A 24,316-nucleotide genomic window follows, 5' to 3' on the forward strand; every position below is an offset into this window, starting at 1 on the left:
ATAAAGAGGTAACGGCTTGTCTGCGTGCTGTTTACAGGGATATTTTAGACCTTGAAGAGCTCACATATTTACCGCCAGAGGTTGAACAACCTTAACATTTGGCACAGATGAGCAAAGAAGATCGAGTCAGAAGGAGAGGAGCAGGGAACTGAAAGCAGCCTAGCTTTAGAAGATAGAGCCTGTGCAGACAGGAGGACGGTCTAACAGAGAGGGGAAGAGATAGACTCAACCCCGAAAGGAGGAGCTGCTGTCCCGGGGCTGGTCCCTGCGCTACAGCGGCTCTCTCTCTGTGTGTTTGCATCGTTTCTCATGCCGTGATGAAGTCTCGGGGAGAGGCTGTGGCCTGGAGAGAAGTTGGAGGACTCTGCCGAGGTTTCTGGTCCCCCTGCGAGGCGCTGGCTGCCTGCTGGAGAGGGGGATTCATCTGAAGACCACAAACACACACACAAACACTCGCTGGCTGAGTGTTCATTTTGTCGGACAGGCAAAAGAAGAACTTTTTCTTATTTCTGTACTTCTCCAGACCACTGCAAAAGGACCACCAAGATGAGTCGATGGCTCAAATGCACCTCTATGTACTTTGTAGGTATCAAGAGATTCTTAGTAGTGATTTTCCTTAAACTTTGCTGTGCTCTGTTCTTTTTGTCTTCTATGCAAAGGCTGGAGGGAGATAGGCTGTTATTTAATTGTGTCTGTGTGTGTGCGTGTGCTTGTCTTGTGTGAGAGAATGACTCCATAAATTCAAGGAATCCAGGAATGCTGCAGCATTCTTTGGAGAGTGAATTGTTGCTTGATCTTTGGAGGTCTTTTGAACAGCGTGTCAACTTGTGTGATAATGCTAGGCTTAATAGCCTTAAAAGCCTTTTTTTTTTTTTTGATGATGAAATAGTTGTACTTTTTTCTTTTTTTCCTCCTCACATTATTATTTGGTTTGCGAAATGTGTATTAAGACAAAGTTGGCTATTTATTTCCTCAGATGTTGTTTTGATATACCAGTTCAACATCAAATAAACCTTTCCATTAGATGCAGATTTCAGAAATAGTATATATCATATATTCATGTTTACCATACTCCTCGAAATGGTACTTTATCGAAAGTATGCACATTAACACACACAAAAAAGAAAAGAAAAAGAATGACTATGTAGAAATATGGAGTAATCTTTCTTTATCTCAACCATTACTTTGTGAAAATAAAATCAGGCCCATGGGGGTCTTGCACCATTTAGTAAATAGTAAACCCATTTTTCCAGTTCATGGTTGACTAATTCTGTCATCCCTTTTTATTTTGCAAAGATATAAAGCCTTTTCTTTTCCTTCAAGCATTTTATTTCCTGTTGTGCTTTTGAATATTTAAATATGTGGTGTACAGGAGTTGTTCACATTCCTTCATTCAGCTAATTACACTAGCGATCACCACCCTGATCATTAGAGGACTCATGAACAATAGGTGTCACCTCTGCAGTTTTATTGAACATGACACTGCTGTCTTTGTATATATGCTGAGGTTATGAATGTGCTGATCTCTCTCTCTCTCTCTCTCTCTCTCTCTCTCTCTCTCTCTCTCTCTCTCTCTCTCTCTCTCTCTCTCTCTCTCTCTCTCTCCTCTTTAGAACACAGACTGGAATAAATATGATGACAGGCTGATGAAGGCAGTGGAGAGGAGGGAGGTGGACAAGGTTGCAGCAGTTCTTGGCAAGAAGGGCATCATCCCTACCAAACTCGATGTAGAGGGCCGCTCTGCGTAAGTTCCTGTCACTAGGGATGGGTCACGATTTTCACCCAACAACTGACTAGGTTATTGTTAAGGTCAACTAGTTTATCTTGATTTTTTTGTATGTGCGTTTAAGAAAGCATGGTAAGTTAAACAGTCCTACATTTCAAAACCTTTTTCCAGAACCCTGTATTCTGATCCACTTCTTTGCGTGCTGTCTTACTGTTTAACATAAGAACACGTCCCTAAGAAACGTGGCCTCTCTTGGTGGGATTAACCCAAAATCAGCCTAATTGTACAGGGCATCCTTAAGACAGATTAATCGACAAGGCAGCATACCAATTAGTCTGCTTTTAAAAATTTGTTTTGTTTGCACATCTCTGCCTGTCACATACAGTATAGAAACTGCAGGATTATTTATAATACTTTGTCATCTTACATACTTTCACACTCTTTAGGTCTGCATATTTCTTAAACCTGTAATAAAGTTTTCTGTAATAGTATAAACTGTAATATGATCTTCAACTAACCCGTTCAATATTATACACTCCTTTATCATGCAGCAGGCTGATTGTCACTTCATTAGCATGTCTTGCCCAAGGGTATTTATTTATGCATATATTTGCATTTGCTTATACAGTTGTTTGTTTTTATTTATGCTTTTATTTTTCACTTTTGTTTTATTATTTTTGATTAAATCTTTGAGTACATGTAAGATAATTTGAAAAAAAAATTGGCACTTTCTTCAATATTGGTTGTAAAGGTGTGCTTGAGAGCATATGATTGTGAACAACTTGAAATGCTTTGGTTTTTACAGAAATTGATTGGCACTGATAGGCCTATGTTTTTGTCCAATCTGGGCTGAGGCATTTTGTGCCTGACCAAGGGTTTAAGTTAAGATTGGAAAACATGTGGTCAGAAGCTTGACCAGGCGCAGAACAGCATGGGCCTCCTGGGCTGGAAATGGGTCTTCAGTGAGTAAATCTATGCTTGTGTACACTGACTAAATTTAGGAGCTTGGAGTTTTTTTTCCTTCCTAAACTGGCATGTTAACTGCTTATGTAATCTTCTGAAAGCTCCCAGTCCAGAGAGCTTTAGTTGATGCCTCTTTATTTTGGGATGAATGCAAGAAAAGTATTTTAAGTTAGAGGTGATTCGCTGAACCCTCTTATTCAGTATCCCTGATTGATGTTCCACATTATTAAATGACCACACAGTAGACTTCAGCACTATCAGATCAATTGCGTCTTTTCCTGTTTTAGAAAGCCAAGCTGGCCTCCCGTCCATCCCTGATGTTTTTACTGCTTTGACATGGTATATGTAGGGCATAGATGGACTCATTTCAGCTTGATTTAACCACAGCTTTGTTTCATTCCCTCATTTAGTCCATAAGATTCCCCTTTGGGTATTTTTGTCATAGTGTGAGATTCTTCTTGCTCGGTTGGGTGGAGATGAGCTTGACTTGTAATAAGGTGCTAGAATTTCTCAGGACTAAATCAAGTGCATTCGCCGCCGTCACAGTCGTCGAGTCGGCCTTAGTGTAACAGAGCTCAATTAATAAACACCAGCCTGTTATATGAAACATGCTTGTGGACGTCTGTGCATCCTAATGGCTGCCAAGTGACCTGAACATGAGCGTATGTAGCCTTTTTGTCTAGTAGTGGAATACACAGGTCACATGACTTTGGATTTGTGGAAATCCTCTGTTCATATATAGCAGGACCCCACATGCAGACTGCATCTCCAGCCTGTTATTTTCCTCACCAGTCAGAATAGCTCACAGGGAGGGCAGACCACAGGGCTTGTAGGGTGTAATACAGTAGTTCGGGTAGATAAATTGGTAACCTGCATTAGTAGAGCATTTTTGCCTTGTGGGCAGTTGGAAATGAGTAGATTTATGTATAAATAAGAGTATGGCATGAAATACACCTGGTTGACAGAGCTTGCTAATGGATGGTTAGTTCACAGGAAACATAGACTAAGCCTTCCTGCTGTGACCATGACTTTTGTTTCTTTAACACCCCCACTTTTGTAAATAGATTTATCCAAGATCTTTAATTAAAACTTGACAAGTGCCAAATGAGAGCACAATTGATTTTGATGAGTACATAAGTTGACCAGTAACTTTGTTAGGAACTGAAACAAAAATGGTAATATGCCCCTCGCAGATGTTAGTAAAGTGTCAGTCTGTTACAGCTCACACATCTTCTAGTTTGTCAAAGATTACAATAGAAAATAGACAAATGTTACAATAGAAAAACAATGAAGTAACTCCTTTTAGCAAAAGGGATTTGTTTTGTTGTTGTTTATTGAAACTCTTGCCTTTTAACATACTGTATATGACAGCTGAGAAGCTACATAAGTACAGGAAAAGAGGGGGAAGGTAAATAGGTCTGAGACGTGACCCTGAGTCCTGAATTAAAAGAGTGGTGTTATTGTTAACTAAACCTAAAACTATTAAACATTTCATTTTCGGGAATTGAAATTTGTACACAAAATATTAAATGAAAAACTTACAATTAGAAATGCTGCCTTGATAAATATTACAGAAATATATTGAAATGAAAACTAAAAATATACATTTCAGTAAAAAAAAAAAAAACTGTATAAATGCTGTAATAGTACAGTCTATACATAATACTAAAATAACAGGCCTCCATGTCCCTAGAAGTACAAGAGTTCTTTATTTGACCGTATTTGGGAGTAACACAGGCCAGACTTATATTATTATATTATTAACAGATATATTATTATTATTATTATTATTTTGAATATTATATTGGAAACCTAATGCAAAATGCATGACCAATAAGGAATATAAATCTAGTACATTTTCTCAAAGTTCATTTTGGACCCTGAATATCCACAGAAATTTCTCTGGAAGATCCTTTTATTTATTTATTTATTTATTTATTTATTTATTATTATTTTTTTTAGTTAATGTTTTGCTGCTGCTAGAGGCTTTTAGTTACCAATGTGTCTTGTGTTCATTAAAGCATTCAAATTCCTAATGCGTTCCACATTTATAAGATATTCAGATGTTTTGAAATGTATTTTGCTGAACTGCAGAGATTCTGGTGAGACTGGTGCAGCATGCAAAAGTCTTGTTTTGAATTCAAACTGCCCCCCACCCCACCTCTCTGGCACCTCTAAAAATACATAATGTATCTTGGAGCCGCAGATATGCGAGTCAGCCAAGGAGTTGGAGCCAAGCTAGAATGACATGTCTGGGCCTTCATGACCATCTGAGCCCTTCAGTCTCTTCTAATCGCCAAGGGTCACTTACCGTAATAACAGCCACCTTCTTTACATATATCTAACGTTATTGCATTGAGTCGTTTTTAGCTATGAAATCATATTTGCAAGAACCTGTAAGAGCATTGAGAATAGCTGGATGGCTGAAACGTCTGCTCTTGCTCTATTAAAATAATTGATTCTTTTTGTTAAAGACTTTGTCTAGTTTTTCAGAGTGCGAACCATCTACAGTCTCTTCTACATTTTATTGGTTTTCACGCACCTGGACTTACAACTAGCCTTCATCTGAGCGCAACAATATTTCCTTGTTTTCTAAGAACCTGTAAGATCAATGAGCTGTGGCTCCCTTTTGGCTGGAAATTGTGCTTTTTAAATTTTTTTTAATTTAGTTTAAGTTTGAAAGAATCAAATGTAAGTTTATAGTAGTTGGGCAAATGTTGTTTTGATGGCTTACAAAAAAGCTATCATAACTTAAGTTTCAAAAAGTGATTTGCGCTAGGCATGTGAGAGTCACCCCATTGCTGAAACAGTATTAAAAACACACAAGACTTATTTTATGTCCTCAATTCTAATAATAAGTCAATTGCCACCCATCCATGTCTCCATGGGTGGTTGTTTGGGACTGTGTGTGGAGTTATCTACAACTTCACACGTCAAGCTTCAGGTTAGGGCCCTGTCTACATGTTTGACTTCTCACCATCAACATGGTCTTAAATAACACTTTTCAAAGAAAGGTGAACATCTGCACATCTATCTTTACAACATGTCTCAGAGGACATTCTCGCTCTTTAAACTGAGCTCAAAGTGCTGATTTTTATCCATTCTGAGTCTTACATGAATGTGAATCAGTTAAATAGAAACATCATCTTGCATCTAAAGCAGTTATAGACACTTTAAGCTACATGGCCAGCATTAATGGAAGTATGTTAATGTGAGATATGTATGAATAAGAAGTATGCTTATGTAATGTAAAGTGAAGGGCTTTGCATGCAGATGCATTTAAGGAGAGAGAGAGAGTTTCTCTTCTGATGGTAGTCCTTTCCTCCTCTATAATGCTGATGACGGGTGTAAGAGCAGGCATCAATTTTCAGCATTTTCTGTTTTTCTCTCTCTTTTCTCCAGGTTCCATCTTGCTGCCTCCAGAGGACATCTCGACTGCCTGAGTCTCATTCTCAATCATGGTGTGGATGTCACAGCCACGGATGCTACAGGTGAAGATGTTGCTCTAGATGAGTGTACCTAGATCATGAGTTGGTTTACCAGAGAACACGCATAATGCTAAAACATATCCGAGTCATTATGTGTAAGAGTGTGAAGTTCCTTAAAGGTATAGTTCACCCAAAAATGTTGTTGTACCAAACCAATAAGGCTTTCGTTCATCTTCAAAACACAACTGAAGATATTTTTAATGAAACCTGAAAGATTTTTGTCCCTTCATTGAAAGTCTGTTCCACCAAAACTTTGACGATTTAAAAAGTTAGTGAAGAGATCGTTATAGTTTTAAGTTTTTAAGTTTTAAGCTTTTATTCACATTTAAACATTGATCAACACACTTGCATAGAACACACGAGTTTGGTAAACTGAAGCTTAAATATGCGGATGAGGTTTGTTCTCTTGTATCACACAAGGCAACAAAAAAGTACAGGAAGAGAGAGTGGAACGTGACCTAGCAAGACTCAAAACAGTGGTGTTTATTGTTAACTAAACCTGAAACTATTTAAAATGTCATTTTGGTAGTTGAAACTTGTACATAAAATGTTAAATGAAAAAGTTAAATTTCAGAAACTTAAACTAAAATTAGAAATGCTGCCTTGGTAACTAACTGCAATAATACACAAATATATTGAAATGAAAACTGAAAATTTAATCAATAATTTTTTTATAAATGCTGTAAAAGTAAAGTCTATACATAATACTAAATTAACAGGCATCCAGGTCCATATAGAAGCACAACAATTATTTATATGACAGGATTTGGAAGTAACACACTACCCCATATCTTAAAGGCCAAGACTTTCTTATTATTATTATTATTATTATTATTATTATTATTATTTTATATTATATTGGAAACTAATGCAAAATGCATGACCAGTAAGGAATATATATCACTAGTAAATTTTCTTAAAAGTTAATTTTAGACCCTGAATGCACACAGAAATTTCTCTGGAAGATCAGATCATTTTTTTTGAGTTGAGTTACTTTTAGGGTTTTAGTTACCAATGAGTCTTGTGTTCATTAAATTAATTAATGCATTCCACATTTATCAGATATTCAAATGTTTTGAAATGGCTTTTGCTGAAAGGAGCTTCTGCAAGAACCAATGAGGTTCTCACATGTCAAGCAAATATAATTTAGCTTCCGTTTGCCATATTTGATGTGCTCCATGTAAGTGCATTGATCAATGTTTATGTGAATAAAGGCCTATAATAAATCTGTTCATGGTATATAAGGTGGTTGTTTATTTAGAAGACTTGGATTGATCCTTTATTTTTATAGATTTCTTTTATGATCTCTTTTTTAACATTTTAGTGGAATGGACCACATAAATCTCTGTTTTCATGAAAAAAAATCTTCATTTGTGTTTCAAAGATGATTTTTTTTATTATTTTTTTATTTTTTGGAACTTTTCAGTTTTAGGTGGTTTTTTAATTTATTTTTAAATGTAAATGGTGAGAGAGAACCAGAGAGTGAGGAATTGTATTGACAAACAAGCCATAAATATGTCATTATCAACTGAAATCTATAGAAGAACTATTTTATGTAAAATGGGATTAATGTGGTGTGTTTTTGTTATACTCTCACTGTTGACATTTGTCTATACAAGCAGTTAAGATTGGTTCATCTGAAACACTTTTGTTACCTAATGGCTCCTATTTATTTATTGATTTGTGTTTTGTTCCTGTAGGAAAAAATGCCTTACACCTGGCAGCCAGAAATGCCCAGTCATTGTGCGTGCAGAAACTACTCCAGGTAAAGCTGTTTTCACAGTCAACACAGTTGAAAGTAGAGCATAGAAACTCAATGTATTTGTGTGCTCTCTTCTTTTAAGTCAGACAATTTCTGCTCTATTGTATCCTCTTTTTGATGTGGAGGAAAAATATTGAATCATATTTTGTAAGTGAGGTTTTTTGAGGACTGTGATATGAACTTCAGAAAGGATTATTTGCCGTCTCCATTGTAGGGCTTTGCCAATACAAACATATATCAATGTGTCCCGGTTCTTTTTCTCACTATATTGTCAATATTTCACGTCACAATTTTTATAGTTATATATTTGCAGGATTTACTATGACTCGTATCATTCCCCGAAATTCAATCGCTTTCTAAACTATATCATCCAGTGCCGTTAAAGCTGTACATTTTGAGATGCAGTGCTGAAAAGTAAAGCAAACAATACAAGAGAAACACTCTTTCTGATATTGTGTTACATAGCAGTATGTTGAATCATAACATTCATTCATTCAACATATTAATATGATTTAAGATAAGTTTATTTTATTTTAATATGTTTTAAAATACAATTTATTTCTGTGATGCAAAGCTGAATTTTCAGCATCAGCATTCAGTGTCACATGATCCTTCAGATATCTTTCTAAAATGCAGATTTGATGCTCAAGAAACATTTATTGTTATCAATGTTAAAAACAGCTGTGCTGCTTAATATTTTTTGTGGAAACCGTAATATGTATTTTTTAGGATTCTTTGAATATGCTTTTCAAAGGAACATATTTTTTGTGGCATTGTAAATGTCTTTACTATCACTTCTGATCAATTAAATGGATCCTTGCAGAATAAAAAAAAAAAATATATATATATATTTATTTATTTATTTATTTATTTATTTATTTATTTATTTTTTTAAATGCTATTCAAATTTTAACTTTTGAACTGTAGTGTATGTATTCTAATTGATGTATTCTAATTGATGTATCATAGGACACTTCATAGGACAATACCCAGCAGCAAAAAGTTTGCAAACCTTTATTTCTATTGGCAAGCCTACTCCAGCCCACATGCTCATAAACAAAGTCTGTGCTTATTTCACAAACTAATAAACTGATGACCTGAACTCAATTGCATAATTCTGTACCTGACATTGTGATTATGGGACAATTATGCTGTTTGAAGGCAAATTGGACAGAGCTTGTTTACAGACACGGGGCAAATTTGAATCAATTATTCCACAAACACCTTTTGCAAGAGGGTAAAACTCAAGATAATTAAGATAGGAAATGATTCCTATCACTTGCTTGTTGATGACTCCAACAACAGCCCCTTTGTCGCAGTGATTTGTTGGTGTTAATTACTTGTACCACAGGGAGCAAAATTAGAAAAGTCTGACTAGACTAATTATGTAAAAATAAATCTTAGTTAAAAAGTTTGTGTAACTCTTGTTTTTGAAATCACTGGTGCGACACCTTAAGCTGCCAGCTAATGTAAAGCGTAATCCACAATAATGCTCTGCCAGTGTTCTGACTGCGTAATGCTTATGCAGACAGGATTGAGTGGCTGGATGAGAGTATTTTCCGGGTGTCTGCAGTGTTGACAGGCTGCCCATACTATAACCTGCAGTCTATATTTCTAATGCCGTCATCATTTGCAATCTGAGCCTGGCTCCTAGAGCCCAGCAGATAGAGTTACCCAGGACACAGTTAGCCAGCAGGACCATGTGACCTTGCTACTGGTTTTGGAGGCTGTTGCTAGAGTATAAGGGGTTTTTATAGTGACTGAAGTCAGAGGAGTTGTTTTTGTTATAGGTAGCAAAAAGCAGTACAGAAAGTATTGGGCTGGAGAAAGTAGGACAGAGAGTGCAATATGGAGGAAAAAATAAAAAGATTTTAGAAATGAGGGCACAGAGAGTGGTGGGATACAGACCACTGAGGCCAGTATCTTAGCAACAGTCTCCTTTGCTTGACCTGGTTTCTTGGGTTCTGAATCATTTCAAAGATTCAAACAAGAGTCTCACGCACCCGTGTCTTTCTGGTCCATTCTTTGGTTTTGTGTTCATATTTTTAAAAGAAATCAGTCATCAGGGATGTTTTTGAATGGTCATCCTCTGACCTTTTAAAGCTTAATAGCCATAAAGTGTTGAATGGCCTGACAGCGTGTGACCAGTGTTTTGTGTTTCAGCATAATTGCCCAGTGGGAAATGTGGACCTGCAGGGAAGGACGGCCTTGCATGATGCTGGTAAGCAAAAAGCTTTGTACATTTTTCGGTTTTGTTGGAATTGAACTCTGCAGTCCTCTCTATTCAACCTGATTTGGGGGTTTCCCACTCCTTCCACTTTCCTTGCGTCTCCATTCCTCATTTTTAGTGCCTCCTTCAGTGAGTAGTGAATCAGAGGATGGAGGCAAGGGGTAGTGGATGAACGTTTGAAAGGAATTATTTGAGGCAGAACCAGTCGAAATCAATAAGATGTAGTTCATGGAATTATTTTCCTTTCCTCGGAAGGCTTTCATGTAAAATTTAGAGCTCTTGCCCAGTGGAAGGTTTGGTTTATTTATTCTTTTTTTTTTTTTTTTGAGTGTGATGTCAGATAAGTCTACTGAATCTAATTCAGATGCTTGGGGGAAATGGTTAGGAATATTATTATTGTTTGTCTTTCCAGTTATGGCCGGCTGCTCCTCCAGCGTGAAGCTGCTCTGTGACAGCGGGGCATCAGTTAATGCCAGCGACTTTGTGAGTTAATATGTGGCTTGTGGGATGTTTAATATACTGACAACGTTTTTATATTGTCTTATTATTTTTTTCCTGAACAAATGTTTTGTATTTATTTCCCCACAGATGTACTTTATCCTCAAATGTTCTCTCTGATTAGATTTTTCTGTTTGAGTTTATGCAAATGTACACTTTTATATGTGTGTGTTTGTAGGATGGTCGGACCCCATTAGTGCTTGCCACTCAAATGTGTCATCCACACATCTGCCAGCTACTGTTAGAACGAGGAAGTGACATCACAGTCAGAGACAAACAGAATAAGTAAATATTATCACATTCATATTTCTCTTTTCTTGTTTTTCTTGCCATGCATGCTTTATTCAGATATTGAATTCTCTGACTTCTCTTTATCTTTATCTAACTTAGTTTTAATGCAGTAGTTGGCAGTGGCACAGCCATTTAAAATGAATGTGCTTGACTTCTGGTGTCAGCTGCTACCAGTTATTTCATGCTGCTGTTTTTTATCATATTATTTTAATTTATTATCGTAATCATAAACACATTGGTTTGTAGCGCAAGCAGTTTTACTTTTAACGGCATCTTGTTATTCATCCAGTTATTTACCTATCGCGGCTAATTAATCTGAAGTCTCACTTTCACAGGAAGTGGCTTACTTTTGTGTTGACAAAACAAAGTTTAGAGAAATTGCAGATGCAATTTTAGTATTTTGATGTCATTTTCAGTCCTACTAAAGATGTGTTTGTGTCTTTGTTCACTCAGAACAGCGTTGATTCTGGGCTGTGAATATGCGTGTAAGGATGCTGTGGACGTTTTGTTGAAACATGGGGCTGATGTCACTGCTGTGGATGGTTTCGGCCACGACAGTTATCACTATGCTCGACTCAGCAAAAACCAGGAGCTTGTCTCTCTTGTCAAGAGTTACCTGGACAGTGCCTCAAAAGGTTTTGTTATGCTTCATGTTTTTATGAAATCTCTCTCTCTCCCATATGTGAGCAGCACTGTAGAGCAGTGCTTAAAATCATAAATTGAAAGGAATTAAAATGTGCCTCAACTGAATTGCCCCAACACTATTCAAAATTACTTGCATGACATAAACTGAAAAGGAAAATGTTGGTAAATGCATGAACAACAAGATTCACCAGCCAAAGACATAGAACGAACACTGGACCAAATATTGAATTAATATTAGCCATATTACAATAGCGACTGTTAACTGTGTCCAGAGATTGTAAAGTCTGATTGAACGTACAATTTTATGGTTGTTGTATTTTGTTATTTGCATCAGTTATTGTCACATCAGAACAGATAGTAGTCTGAAATCGAATATGCTGGACAGTCAGTGATGTAAATGAGAGAGAAAGCACAAAAGATTATAATGTAGTCCTTCATTGTAGATTTACGGACCGATAACCTTTTGGGTGATGTGTCCAGAATAAGCACTCCAAATAGCCATAATGGCAATAAGCGAACAGAGCGAAAAGAAGTGATATGCCAAGCAATTTCTGACGATATTTGAACAGTAGACCAGTTATCATTGTAACATATCACCTCATTACTTCCATTGTTCCATTCCATTATCCATTTCATTTAAGTGATGGTTTTTTATTTTCCAGTATGTGAATGCTTTCTCTCACACATTTGAAACTTTTTACAGAGGCTGATGAAAATTTCTGCCATTCTTGGTGTAAATCAGTTGAATGCATTTTTTTTGTGAGGTTTTAAATTCTTCTTCCCCCTGCAGTTACTTTGTTGCATCATTTTTGATGTGAATAGGCCTTAACATATAGTAAGTTTATAGAGATCAAAGCTCCAAGAGCTTATGACGCACACTCTCTAAGTAGAGTGTAGAGCAGTGTCTTTTCAGCTTCCAGACTGAAAAGAAAAAGTTACTAATACATGTCATAGCTCATGAGGGGTGAAAAAACATCTCAATCCTACTCCTGTGTCTGGAAGCTGAAAAGAAAAAGCTACCCATACATGTCATAGCTCATGAGAAAAAAAAAAAAAACATCTCAATCCTCCTCCTGTGCACTTTTTTTTATTATTATTTCAGTTGCTCCATGAATTACTAATTAATGATTACTCATTTGTATTCACAGCAAAAGAAGCTGCCAAAATAGAACAGAAAAAGAGACAGGTATACACAGCATGTTCACCTTATGTTCACCTGAGCATCACCCTGTGGATGAGATAAAAAAAAAACACTTAACAGATTGTACTCAATCACACAAGGTTAAAACTGTTTTTCCCCTTGCTGATTAACTTTTGTTAGTGTCTTCGTTTTATCACCGACTCACAAATGGACTGATATACAGTATTTTTTCCCCCACACACTGCACAGAGAAAGGCTGCCTTCATTCTCATTGTAATTTCACTGATGCCGTCTAGAGCAGTGAAACTGGAATTATACAAATGGGATTTATGATTAATGAGCAGAGAGGCTCTTTGTTTCTCTTTGTGTCATTTCAGCAATTGTGCATCTATCATATTAATTGGAAAGTAACTATTTCAGGCTAATATAATTCCTTATCACATGCCAAATCTCAATGTCTTGACGCACTAATCTGACCCCACCTGCATTAGCGGCTGCAGTGCTGTAGCATTTTTTACACAATACTGCCAGCCAGTGTTCGATGAAAGTAAGGCAAAATAATTTTTTCTCTAAAACCATATTTCTGTAATTTTTATAATTTAGCCACTTTTTATGCTCTAAACAGTCATAATTTGAAAAAATGCCTTGAAGTCATTCACATAAATGTGCTGCAAAAAACTTAAGGTCAAGCTGTAATTATCAGGGATCATGGTTGAAATAAACTGCAGCCACTCGTTTCTAACATTGGGATTTGTCAGAAATGTATGAAGAGCAGCTGTTTCTGCCCACAGCCCACAGAACAGTTTTGCATCTGAATAATAGTTTTTTCTAGTGTATAGAAAAAACATTAGCCCATCTGTTAGGACTAAAATTGTAACAATACAACATTTTATTGATTTACTGATTTACAAATATTTTTTTTTTCTTCTTTGCTCTTATCAAGGACTCTGAAATTATGTATTATACCTGACCTTTTTGTTGGATTTATCATTTTATTTTCTGTCTGTGTCAGTTGCAGTCTGTGGAGATGGTCTCTGAAACCTCTAACCATGAGAAGATCATACAGGTGAGGGCCATTCAACTCCATGACTGTTGCCAGTAAATTGTTCATCCTTTTGATGTCTTTATTATTAGACCAGGACATGTCTTATTATTCCATTTACATGTTCATTTACACATTCTTTTACTTGCATTTTTAGGGTTGTAAGACATCGATCCTAGACATTTTTTGTATTGCGAACTGTACATTTATTACAAATGAGTGGGCATTTAGTGACTGTGTGAATTGTGTACATGTGTTTTCTAGGACCTGGAGAAAAAGAATGAGAGCCAGCAGGAATCTCTAAAGAAGTTCCACCAGGAACAGAGGACGCTGCTTGACAAAGTTAATATGCTTCAGCAACAACTCAGCCAGGTGTTTCTTCAGTCTTTTCATAATTGGCCAATTTATTTGCAAGTCTGCACCTTACACAGGTGTTTTCAGCATTGAAGCCAAAATACTCTTCTGTATTTATCTGAGCAGGCAGTTTTGTATTTATATTGCAGTTGTTTTGCATACATCTTTTGTAATGCATGTTTTCTCTATCTCTCTTTCTTTCCTTTCCTTTTTCAGGAAAAGTCAGCAGTGGAGGACATTCACAAGGAGGTATGTGTTGCCCTGGAAGAGACTTTCTTCTGTCCTAGTGTCATTGTCTATTCTTATTTTCCTTCATCATCTATACCTATGCAAGCTCAATAAACCTCACAAGAGTCAGACTGGAGTGAGACCATAGACGTCTCTCTCTTCCTGCCACAATCTTTTGTGGTGTGACAGAACACTGGCGCCTCAGTTCAAGCGAAGTGGCAGTGCAGAGCGCACATGAACCGATCATCTCTTCCGCTTAACTAGGTACAAGACGAAATAAACATGAATGAACATCAGAAGGTATATGTTGAAAGATACAGTAGGACTTATTGAAATCCGAATCACGTCACATGTAATCGCTCAATTATTTTCAACCGCGGAAAGCCATCAATAAAACAGCTCTTAAACAATGTCATATAGCGTCACATTTACCTCAGAAAATTCGATGTTCAAAAATGTTAGTCAGCAAGAAAAATTAACTTAAGAGATGAGCATTTTTCCATATATATGCACACTATTGCACATTCGTTGTATTTTTACCTGTTCTTCAATTAATGTATGTTTGATTATGTTTTATTGCAGCCAACATTTAAATATTTATATAAAAAAAATATTGTGCAAATGTTGTCTTTTCCCTTTATTTTCTTGTCAGAGTGCACCATAATGCTTTGTTTACATGTTAAAATCACAAAAAATAAATAAACATTTTCCTGGGGGAGAATGTCTCCTGACCACCCAACAACAATATAGTTCGTAACCATGTCACCTTTTTCACCTCTGAGTTTGCAGGGCTGATCATCCTATCAAAGTTTTAATGGTTTATTTGGGGTTTTTTTAAGGTTAGGTGTGAGTTGCTGTTGAATATGCATGTGTATCTGTTTTGTACACCAGAGAGAGCAGCTGAAGCTTTTACTTTCTGCCAAAGAGAAGGAAGATGGTGCCAGGGCCATAGAGACTGTGAGAGTCCAGCAGCGGAGCCATTTGGTCAGTGAAAATCTTTGCAAGATGCTCATCAAGGGCTGCTGCTTGTTAACTCCAGTTCCAGAAACTCATGATTAAAGTGATGAAATGATGAACAAATCTGCATGTTTTTATTTTACAGGGAGATTACCCTGGTCAGTCCGTGATCAAAGGTGATTTTGTCTTTTAAAATCTGTGTCTTTAGACTGTGATTAAGTACAGTATGACCTTGATGTTAGAGACATCAATATAAACTCTGCTGATGTTGAAATTATGTTAATTGTAGGGATGTCTAAAATGTCATATTTCTATAAGTACAGTCACATGTGTGTTTTCATTCTGGGTTCTTATTTTCTGCAGGAAAAGACAATGTACTAGTTCGACAGTCACACAGCTTGGACTCTGCTCAGGTGAATAAAAATATCTTTAAATTCTTCTTAATCACCATAAATATAAAAAAAAAAATCTATATTATATATTAGCTATTTATTTAACTTATAGATCATTAACTTTGTGTATACCAATAATAAGCCAACAAAAAAAATGCATTTTTACTGAAACTACTGTGATTAAAATTGCTGACCTTGTTCCAATATTCCAATCCTGGTCAATTGGTAATATAATAATATGCGTGTATATCAAACATTGTCCATAAGTAAATATATACTTAAAGATATATTAAGAAAGAGGGTAACACTTTAATGCATTAAACATGTATACCATGGGCACTGTTAAGTAATTACTAATACAATATTATAATTAATTGCTATAAAATAACAATCTGTAACATTCAGGTCTACAAAATGGTTACACAGTGCGTAAATGCAGTTTAATGTTTTTACTCAGTATGTACTTGGGTTAATACCCAGGAACTAGTCCGTTCAGTGTACATACACTGACATTTATACGTCTGATTTCCCTCATGAAGTCCAACAACATCAGACTACAAGTGCAAATGCTTAAATGCAAAATCAAGAAATAATTCTAAAGGTTTGCTGAGCACGCACAAGGTTCCTAAGGTTTGGAATTTTACTTATGTTCACTAATGCAGCGAGCAGGCTGTCTATGTCAGCTGTGTTAAGCTTAGGAGAGGAAGTCAAATAAGTTGCTCTCTCTCATTTCATTTCAGAACCTCCATAGCCTTCAGCGTCAGACGGGTTTATGATTTATTAGCACTTTTCTCTGAAGGGATATAATATACCTGGTTTCAGCTTTTGGGCAGATGTGGTGGATGCAATTTTGTTGTCACATAGCACCAGAGGCGACTTTACTTTCACCTACGTTAGAGGTCACTACACGTTTTAAAAATATGAAAATATGCACCTGCTAAAGTAGGATCAGATGTTTGACTTGGGAAGTGGCCTAGATAAAGTTTTCTTTGAAAGTTTTAACCTTGTTATGAACACATGTGAGAAAAAAGATGGGAGCCATTCCATCTTCAGTTCCTCAACAGAATGCCGGCCATGGATTTTTACAGACTGGATTTCTTTTTCCTAATTTCTTGTTCTTATAGTAATGAGGAAAAAGAAAGCTGTGAAAAATAAAAATTGAAGGTTCTTTCCTGTCTTTTCCCATTAAGCTTAGTATCCACTCAGTATTCTGACAGAATGTTTTTGTGCATAATAATGAATGTCCACTTGTGTTTGAATTCAGATCTTGCAGTCTACAGGACCATCTCGATCTTTGGCTCGACCTTTGGAGCTGTCTCTGCCGGTGGCTGGTGATCCTGAGTCACCTCGACAGGAGCTTGAATGTGTCCGTCGACAGCAAGAGGCTGCACAAGAGGAGGTCGGCCGCCTCCAAAAGGCTCTAGCATGCAGGTCCCAGGAGTGCGAGGAGCTGACCAGGAAGTGTGAGGCCATGAAACGCGAGTCAGACCAGCAGATACATGAGCTGGAGGAAGCCATGGGAGATGTGCAGAAGCGAATGATAGACTCTGAGGCAAAGGTGAAACAGCTTCAGGCTCATGTGGTGGCGGTAAAGGATCATCTCAATAACCAAGTTGTTGATGACCTCAAAGCACAGCTGAATGAGATGAAGGCAAAATATGAGGGAGCTTCTACCGAGGTTGGACGGGTCAGGAACCATTTGAAGCAGAGTGAGAAAGCGTTGGAGGAGTATAAAAAAAGTGAAGGACTTCTGGCTGTGGAGGTTGAGAGGCTCACTGCAGAGCTGAGTTCAATGCAAGAGGACCATAAAGTCATGGAGGAGACGCTCTTAAACATGGAGGGTCAAGTGAAGACTTCAGAGGTCAGGTTAACGTCAATGGTTCCCGGAGAGAAGTTTGACAACATGAAGAACCTCCTCACCAATGCTGTGGATGAGAAGGAGCTACAGTTGGCTGAGTTAAGGGAAGATTATGACCGTGTGCTGGAGGAAGTGGCAGAGCTCCACCGTGTAATGGACGACCGACAAACTGTCCCCTTGCAAGAGCATGAGCGAGTCCGGGCTGCTCTGGAGGAGCAAAGCTCAACCCTGAAGAAGAAACTTGCTGATGTCACTGTAAAGTGTCAGTCATTAATATGTGAAGTGGAGGAGGGTGAAGATGAGAGAGAACTACTCAGAGAGGAGCTGCAGGAACTCGGCAACAATCTGAAGACCAAGTTTGTGACCTTAGAAAACCACGAGGAGGTGAAGAGGTCTATGGGACTCGCTGTGGAGGAGTTGAGGATTAGGTTAACAGAGGAGACTGAGAGGAGCAAGCATGCTGAGGAGCAGCTACAGAGGCTACAGGAGGAGAAGACCTCTCTCTGTGAGAACATTACTAACCTGAAGAGCACGTACATCCCCTGTGAACGTTATGAGAGCGAGATAGCTGCACTCACAGAACGCAACACAGATCTGGAAGGAGATCTTAATAACCTTCAAGATCAGTACCAGGAGAAAGTCAATGAAATTGAGATTTTGGCAGCTGAAAAAGCAACACTAAAGCAGAACTTTGACATTGAGTTTGTCACAAAGAATGAGTATGAGAGTGTGCAGATGGTGTTAGATGAGGCTTTGGAGAAAGCTAAGATTGAAATCGCAAAGTTGGAGGGTTATTGTAAAGTTCGGGATGAGGAGTTACAGAAGGCGAAAGAAGGAAATGCTAGGTTGAAAGAAGAGTTTGAGAATGTGCAGACCAAGTTAGCAAATGACTATATCAGCCTTGTGGAACATGAGATATTCAAAAGCACAATGAGCAAAGCATTATCAGAAGCAGAGGGACAAACTAGAGATGCCCACTCAAAGTACCAGTGTGCTCAAGAGAGCGCATCAAAACTACACGAGGAAATCGAAGCACAGAAGAAAGAGTTGGATACTATTCATGAGGCATTGCAGTGTAAGTTTGTGCCATTGACTGCTGTGGAGGAAAAAGAAATGTATTTTAACACCACTTTGAAGGACTTAGCAGATAAACTTGCTGAACTGCAGGGGATGTACAATGACGAAAAGACCAAAGGGGAAAGCCAAAGGCTAGAGAATGAAAAATTGAAAGAAGAGATGGTGCCTCTGCAGCAAAAACTTCAGATGGGGCTTGTGTCCCGCGAGAAGTACAAAGAAGTGGAGGACCGCTGCAAGAGCCAGGGGGAGGAGCTGAGTCTAAAGTTGGTGGAGCTGGAGCAGCAATATAAAGAGGTTACGATCCAGAGAGCTGAACTAGAGGAGCAAAACGCCTTATGCAACTCTGAGATCCAGAGTCTCCAGAAGAAACTGAACAGTGAGTATATCCATCTGGATCAGTTTGAGGCCATGCAGAGCTCTCTGAGTGGGAGCCTGCAGGAGGCGCAAAAGGAGTGCAAGGGCTTACAGGAAGCTCATAAACTGGAAGTCCAGCGTGTTCATGAACTAGAGAAACAACTCCAGAGTCAGAGCTGTGATGAGACCCAGTATAGCCAGGTTAAAGAGGCTCTTGAGCATGAGGTCAACAAGCTTCGCTTGGCACTGCAGGACGAGGAAGAAACCAGTGCGCAGAGGGCTGAGGATGTAGCCACTCTGCAGACTGAGCTTCTCAGAGCCACACACGCTCTCGATGACCTCCGCAGCTATGAAGAACAGGTGACCGAGCTCAGAGCTGAAAAGCACAAGCTTGAGGAGAAGGTGTGTGAACTTGGTGACCGGCTGTCAGGACTGGATGAGCAATATGAGGATCTGTACAGGGAAACAAGCCAGGCCAGGGAGGGTGAAAAGAGGGCGAGAGCTGAAACCGAGGCCCTGCAGATGAAAAGCGCCTCCATTGAGAAGGAGATCAGAGATCTGAAAGAGAGATATGAGGAATCGCTTCGCACCATTGGAGAACTACAGAAGAGGATTCAAGCGTCTTCAGAGCAGACTGAGCTTAAAGACAAAAGGGTGAGAAGGTTATACTCATTTGATATAAATGAAGTGTTTTTTCGATAACTGCCTGATATTTTGTCTGATTATAAGCAAGGCGTTCTCTGTTTCAGATCACAGAACTGTTGGCAGATGTTGAAAGGCTGAAACAGGCTCTGAATGGCTTATCCCAGCTGGCTTATGCTGGCAACACTCCCAACAAGAGACAGACTCAACACATTGACACACTCCAAGCCCAGGTCAAGAGCCTCCAGCAGCAGCTGGCTGTGAGTAGCTCTGCTCATATGCACATACCGATGGATTTGTTTGCCCTCAAATATTACATGCCATCACCTTGGACTGAAAAATACACCCACTTACTAACTGACTTGCGTATATAATATAAATCATAATCATAATATTTAAAAAAAAAACTGGGAGTGATGGAATCGACTGAGGGACCGATTTCTTTCTCCCTCAGGTTATTTCAGCAGTAATTGGATTATATTATTAACAAGATTTGGTGTTATACTGAATTAAATGGTCTCCTTTTACTTATAGCTAGGGTAGGCAATGCTTTGCATAAACACTTTTTGTTATACTCGTTGAAACTCTCTTCCTCATAGCAATTAATAATAGATCTAAATGTAAAAAATAAATATAATAAATATATGGTCTAAATATAAAAAAAAAATTACATATCTTCTGTGGGAGTCTCAGGACCAAAATATGTTCGTCCAATCATTGCATTCGGTCCAAATGCAATAATAGGATGTCTTACCTGCTTGTCAATATATATATCAACATATGCAGTTCCATACCTCCACGCTCCCTGATCTCGCAGACATAACACGTCATCAGCGCGTTCCATAAGGCTATGCAGAGTTATAGACAGACAGTCACTGAGCGCCGGAAAGAAACAGCATCCACCTTTATAGTTCCTCATGAACCAAAACGACAAGCTTATGCCAAGTTCACGCCATCATAATTACTTAACTTCCAAGGACGTATGCATTTCTATGGCAACACTATCAATGCTGAAATGAATCCGCAGCAGTCAGGTGGTACAAGTCAGCACTCTAAGTTGTTTACAGTCAAATCTTAATTAACCAACAGCAGCTTTTATAACCGAGTGGAGAAGCGAAACATTTGAGTCATGCACAGACCACACACTATGCATCTCCGATTAAAGACAGGGACTTAAAGCATAACTCTCGCCCAAATGCAACCTAGGGTCTTTTTGTTAATCTTTTAATACGTTAAAAAAGAAATTAGAATAGAAATGCCATTTTTAAGTTTGACCGTATTTTCATTTTCGGTCAAATTGCCTTTTGAATGGGAGTGCTAGGGGCATGACTATGATAACATCTGAATCGCTAACACTAAGAAGGCTCGACACAACATGAAACTTTGCTCGAAGTATCACCAGGGGCTCTACACATGAACTCAAGCATTGAGAACATTGTTTGTGTACACAGAGTTTAGTAAAAAGAAAGATTTTGAACAACCCACTGTAGCTGTTGTTGTTTCCGTCCGCCGGCATTTTGTCAGTCAAAAATAGTCGATCTCCAAATGCAGCGTAACAGGGAGGAGAGTACAGATGGAAAGCTCCTAAAGCCTAATTTCATTTAAATTCACGGATAATTTGTTGTTTGTTAGTGAAAATCAATATTGACCTTGTATTTGAAAAAGGATCCTCATATAAGAAACAATACTAAAACTCAGAGTCAGTTCATTCGCATTCGGAGATCGACTATTTTTGACTGACAAAATGCCGGCGGACGGAAACAACAACAGCTACAGTGGGTTGTTCAAAATCTTTCTTTTTACTAAACTCTGTGTACACAAACAATGTTCTCAATGCTCGAGTTCATGTGTAGAGCCCCTGATGATACTTCGAGCAAAGTTTCATGTTGTGTCGAGCCTTCTTAGTGTTTTAAAAATAGCGAAACCAAAGCAATTTGAAAGCAATTTGACCGAAAACGAAAATACGGTCAAACTTAAAAGTGCCGTTTCCATTCTAATTATGCTTTAAACGAAAGTTTGCTTTGGGTATATTAACAAAAATACCCTAGGTTGCATTTTGGCGAGAGTTACACTTTAATCTAAAAACTTCACAGGACCATAATGAAAACACGCCACACACACAAGACATGCTTGTGTGCAGTGCAGAGTGGTTCTTTCAAACTGTATGATGCGACAGACAACTAGTTGTCCAGTCCAGTTCAAACACTGGGAGTTTGCAGAGAATGCGGTTGTGAAAATTTACAGGTGTGAGTTCAGTGATAGAATGCAGTCGTCACTCCCGTAATTAATTAAACTCTGTGTGTGTATACAACCATATTAAGGAGTCAAATACAGGACTCACAACCATATTCTATTACTGTGTGAACAGTCTTGGCAACCTCTGGTGCTCGGGTACAAGCAGCTGCATTGCTAGTTTGTAAAAATGTCGAAAAGTAAGAATTCAGAGGAGCATAAAGAAAATTCAGTGACTGGACTGACACACACACAACAATAAAGAGGTTTTATGCTCAGGTGGAAACTTAAACATCATAGTGAAAGCCCTGCACAATTCCATAATGAAACATGTTACCTATAGTTTGTTGCTTTTTCTCTATTATCTCTATTGAGTTGGCTATGGACCTAAATAATGTAAATGTTATTGAAAAAATACATTAACGAAAAAGACACAAAAATAACGCAAAAAAAATGTCTGACCCCTGATGTAGGTTTAGATGAACCCAATGTGTCCCATCCCCCCTCCTTTACTTTCATGTTATGTTTGTGTACATGTGTGTGTCAGCTCAGTTGCTTAGTATTTTGTGTTACTGAGGGTGCATTGTGTTTACAAACACATTGACCATCTAACCTGGCAAGATCTTATTATATAATGCATGTAAAACACTGCCTGATATGTCCTGTCTTTTTCCATCTAAACAGGACGCTGAGAGGCAACACAGAGAAGTTGTTTCAATTTATCGAACTCATCTTCTCAGTGCAGCACAGGTAATTGTATATGAATGTGTGTTGAGTGTGAAGGTTTCTTTTGCAGTAGCATTTCCTTATATTTTGCTCCTATAACAAGGCCATTCATACCTCTTAGGTATATTATAGCGCTTGGTCTTCTGTGTACCACAGATGACATACAGAGATCAACAGTACTATTATAGTAAGACATTATAAAAGTGTGCAGGTCATAGCATGTAGTTGCATAGAAGTTTCTGGATGCAATTCTGAAAATGGATTTATCCTGACTGAACTTGACCTGACTTGTTTTCTTTCAGGGTCACATGGATGAAGATGTCCAAGCTGCCTTACTGCAGATCATTCGAATGAGACAAGGTTTTGTGTGTTGAAGTCAACACACCGAGACCACACTGACTCCAATTCATCATTCACACAGTAACCTCCCATTCAGCTCAGTGCAGTTTTATACTGCTCTGGAGCACTTCACTCAGAAAGTCAAGTTTTGTAACGTTTGATATGTTCTGATGAGGTTCGGTGTTGTATGTTCTAACGGTATGAAATATAGTATCTGTATTATTGATTTGCCTAGTGACAGTACTAAATATAGCACTAGGGATAACTAAACTCATCAAAAAACACATAAATCATAAACATGAGAGGCAATGGATAATTATTTAATCATAATTAAGCATATTGGCTCAACTATGCATGTTATTGCTACATGCTATAGAGTCAATCAGAAGTACAGGATGTAGTGAAGATGTAAACTGCATATTCAGTGATTGAGTCTCATGTACCTCCTTATTTCATGTTGAAATAACCTAACTACAGTTTAAAGAAGAACATTCCCTCCCTCCACGCTTTTAGCCTCGATCTAAGCTACGTGTGTGGTGTATTAATAAGGGACGCATCCCTTTAGAGAGATGTTTCAGTCCAGCATTACTGTGTCCACTGCAATGGTTAAAGTAATGATCTGGTTAGGGGAAATAGATCTTTCAACACTAGGGAAATTAGCTTTAAGGCTTTAGTGGAGTGGTGGGCACAGAGGCATTTCCTGGGCCGTCTGTGTTTTATGAAATGCCAGTGGCATAGTGGTTGAATATCCTGCAATCCTGCACAGTAATAATATTACATTTTTATCACATGTAAAGCTTATGCTCATACAGTGTACAGTAACAGCACAGTACCACAGTAAAAATAATTGGTACACTTGTTTTGGAGGGTCCCAAAATTGTTATAGTCCAAAGACATCTTGAAAGATCAGAGCACATTACTGCAGCTTCATCTTACACGTATCTTTTGCAGTTTTGACCGGGCCTATGTCCATAAACTGGATAATTTGTTTCAAATGCGTGTGATGTATTTGAGTCAGTGAGTGTCTATTGGGTTGGGTGATATAGGATGGAGTATGTCTTTAATAAAGTGTTTATGTAAAAATGCTTTGCCTCTGCAGTGACAACAGCAGACCACATCTCATGGATGATCGAATGAGCAAAGCATTTAACACTGAGGACTTTCATAACACTCTAGCCTTCATGTTCCTGTATCCTGGCTGATATCGCCATCTAGTGGTGTGACTTGGCTGGCCAAGTTTGATGTGTGCTTTTGTGTAGGAGAATGTGATGCATTTAGGAATTCTCCCTTTTGACGCTTTCCAAATATGATATATCACCTTTTACATGGCTTTGTACTACTTTTGATTAATGAACACCATGTTTGTGGTAA

At 38.0% G+C, this 24,316-nt stretch overlaps 1 protein-coding gene across 2 annotated transcripts in view; it reads left to right on the forward strand.

Annotated features, from left to right (window-relative positions):
* The window catches only part of uacab (uveal autoantigen with coiled-coil domains and ankyrin repeats b), a 58,942-nt gene extending 35,002 nt beyond the window's left edge, over positions 1-23,940 (forward strand). The window contains exons 1-19 of one of the 2 annotated variants that reach the window (XM_081359736.1): positions 292-582; positions 1,614-1,744; positions 6,092-6,180; positions 7,878-7,942; positions 10,103-10,160; positions 10,582-10,652; positions 10,846-10,952; positions 11,412-11,593; positions 12,752-12,789; positions 13,757-13,810; positions 14,051-14,158; positions 14,357-14,389; positions 15,260-15,352; positions 15,471-15,501; positions 15,689-15,738; positions 16,982-19,660; positions 19,756-19,908; positions 22,565-22,630; positions 22,909-23,940. In XM_081359736.1, the coding sequence (XP_081215862.1) occupies positions 547-582; positions 1,614-1,744; positions 6,092-6,180; positions 7,878-7,942; positions 10,103-10,160; positions 10,582-10,652; positions 10,846-10,952; positions 11,412-11,593; positions 12,752-12,789; positions 13,757-13,810; positions 14,051-14,158; positions 14,357-14,389; positions 15,260-15,352; positions 15,471-15,501; positions 15,689-15,738; positions 16,982-19,660; positions 19,756-19,908; positions 22,565-22,630; positions 22,909-22,980 (4,116 nt within the window). In that variant the 5' untranslated portion in view covers positions 292-546 and the 3' untranslated portion in view covers positions 22,981-23,940. Of the gene's footprint in view, positions 1-291; positions 583-1,613; positions 1,745-6,091; positions 6,181-7,877; positions 7,943-10,102; positions 10,161-10,581; positions 10,653-10,845; positions 10,953-11,411; positions 11,594-12,751; positions 12,790-13,756; positions 13,811-14,050; positions 14,159-14,356; positions 14,390-15,259; positions 15,353-15,470; positions 15,502-15,688; positions 15,739-16,981; positions 19,661-19,755; positions 19,909-22,564; positions 22,631-22,908 lie in introns of those variants that run through there. The other variant, XM_081359735.1, reaches the window with a different exon arrangement.
* Positions 23,941-24,316: the final 376 nt, after the last annotated feature.

Source organism: Scardinius erythrophthalmus (assembly GCF_964197995.2).
Source record: "Scardinius erythrophthalmus genome assembly, chromosome: 2".
NCBI lineage: Eukaryota > Metazoa > Chordata > Actinopteri > Cypriniformes > Leuciscidae > Scardinius > Scardinius erythrophthalmus.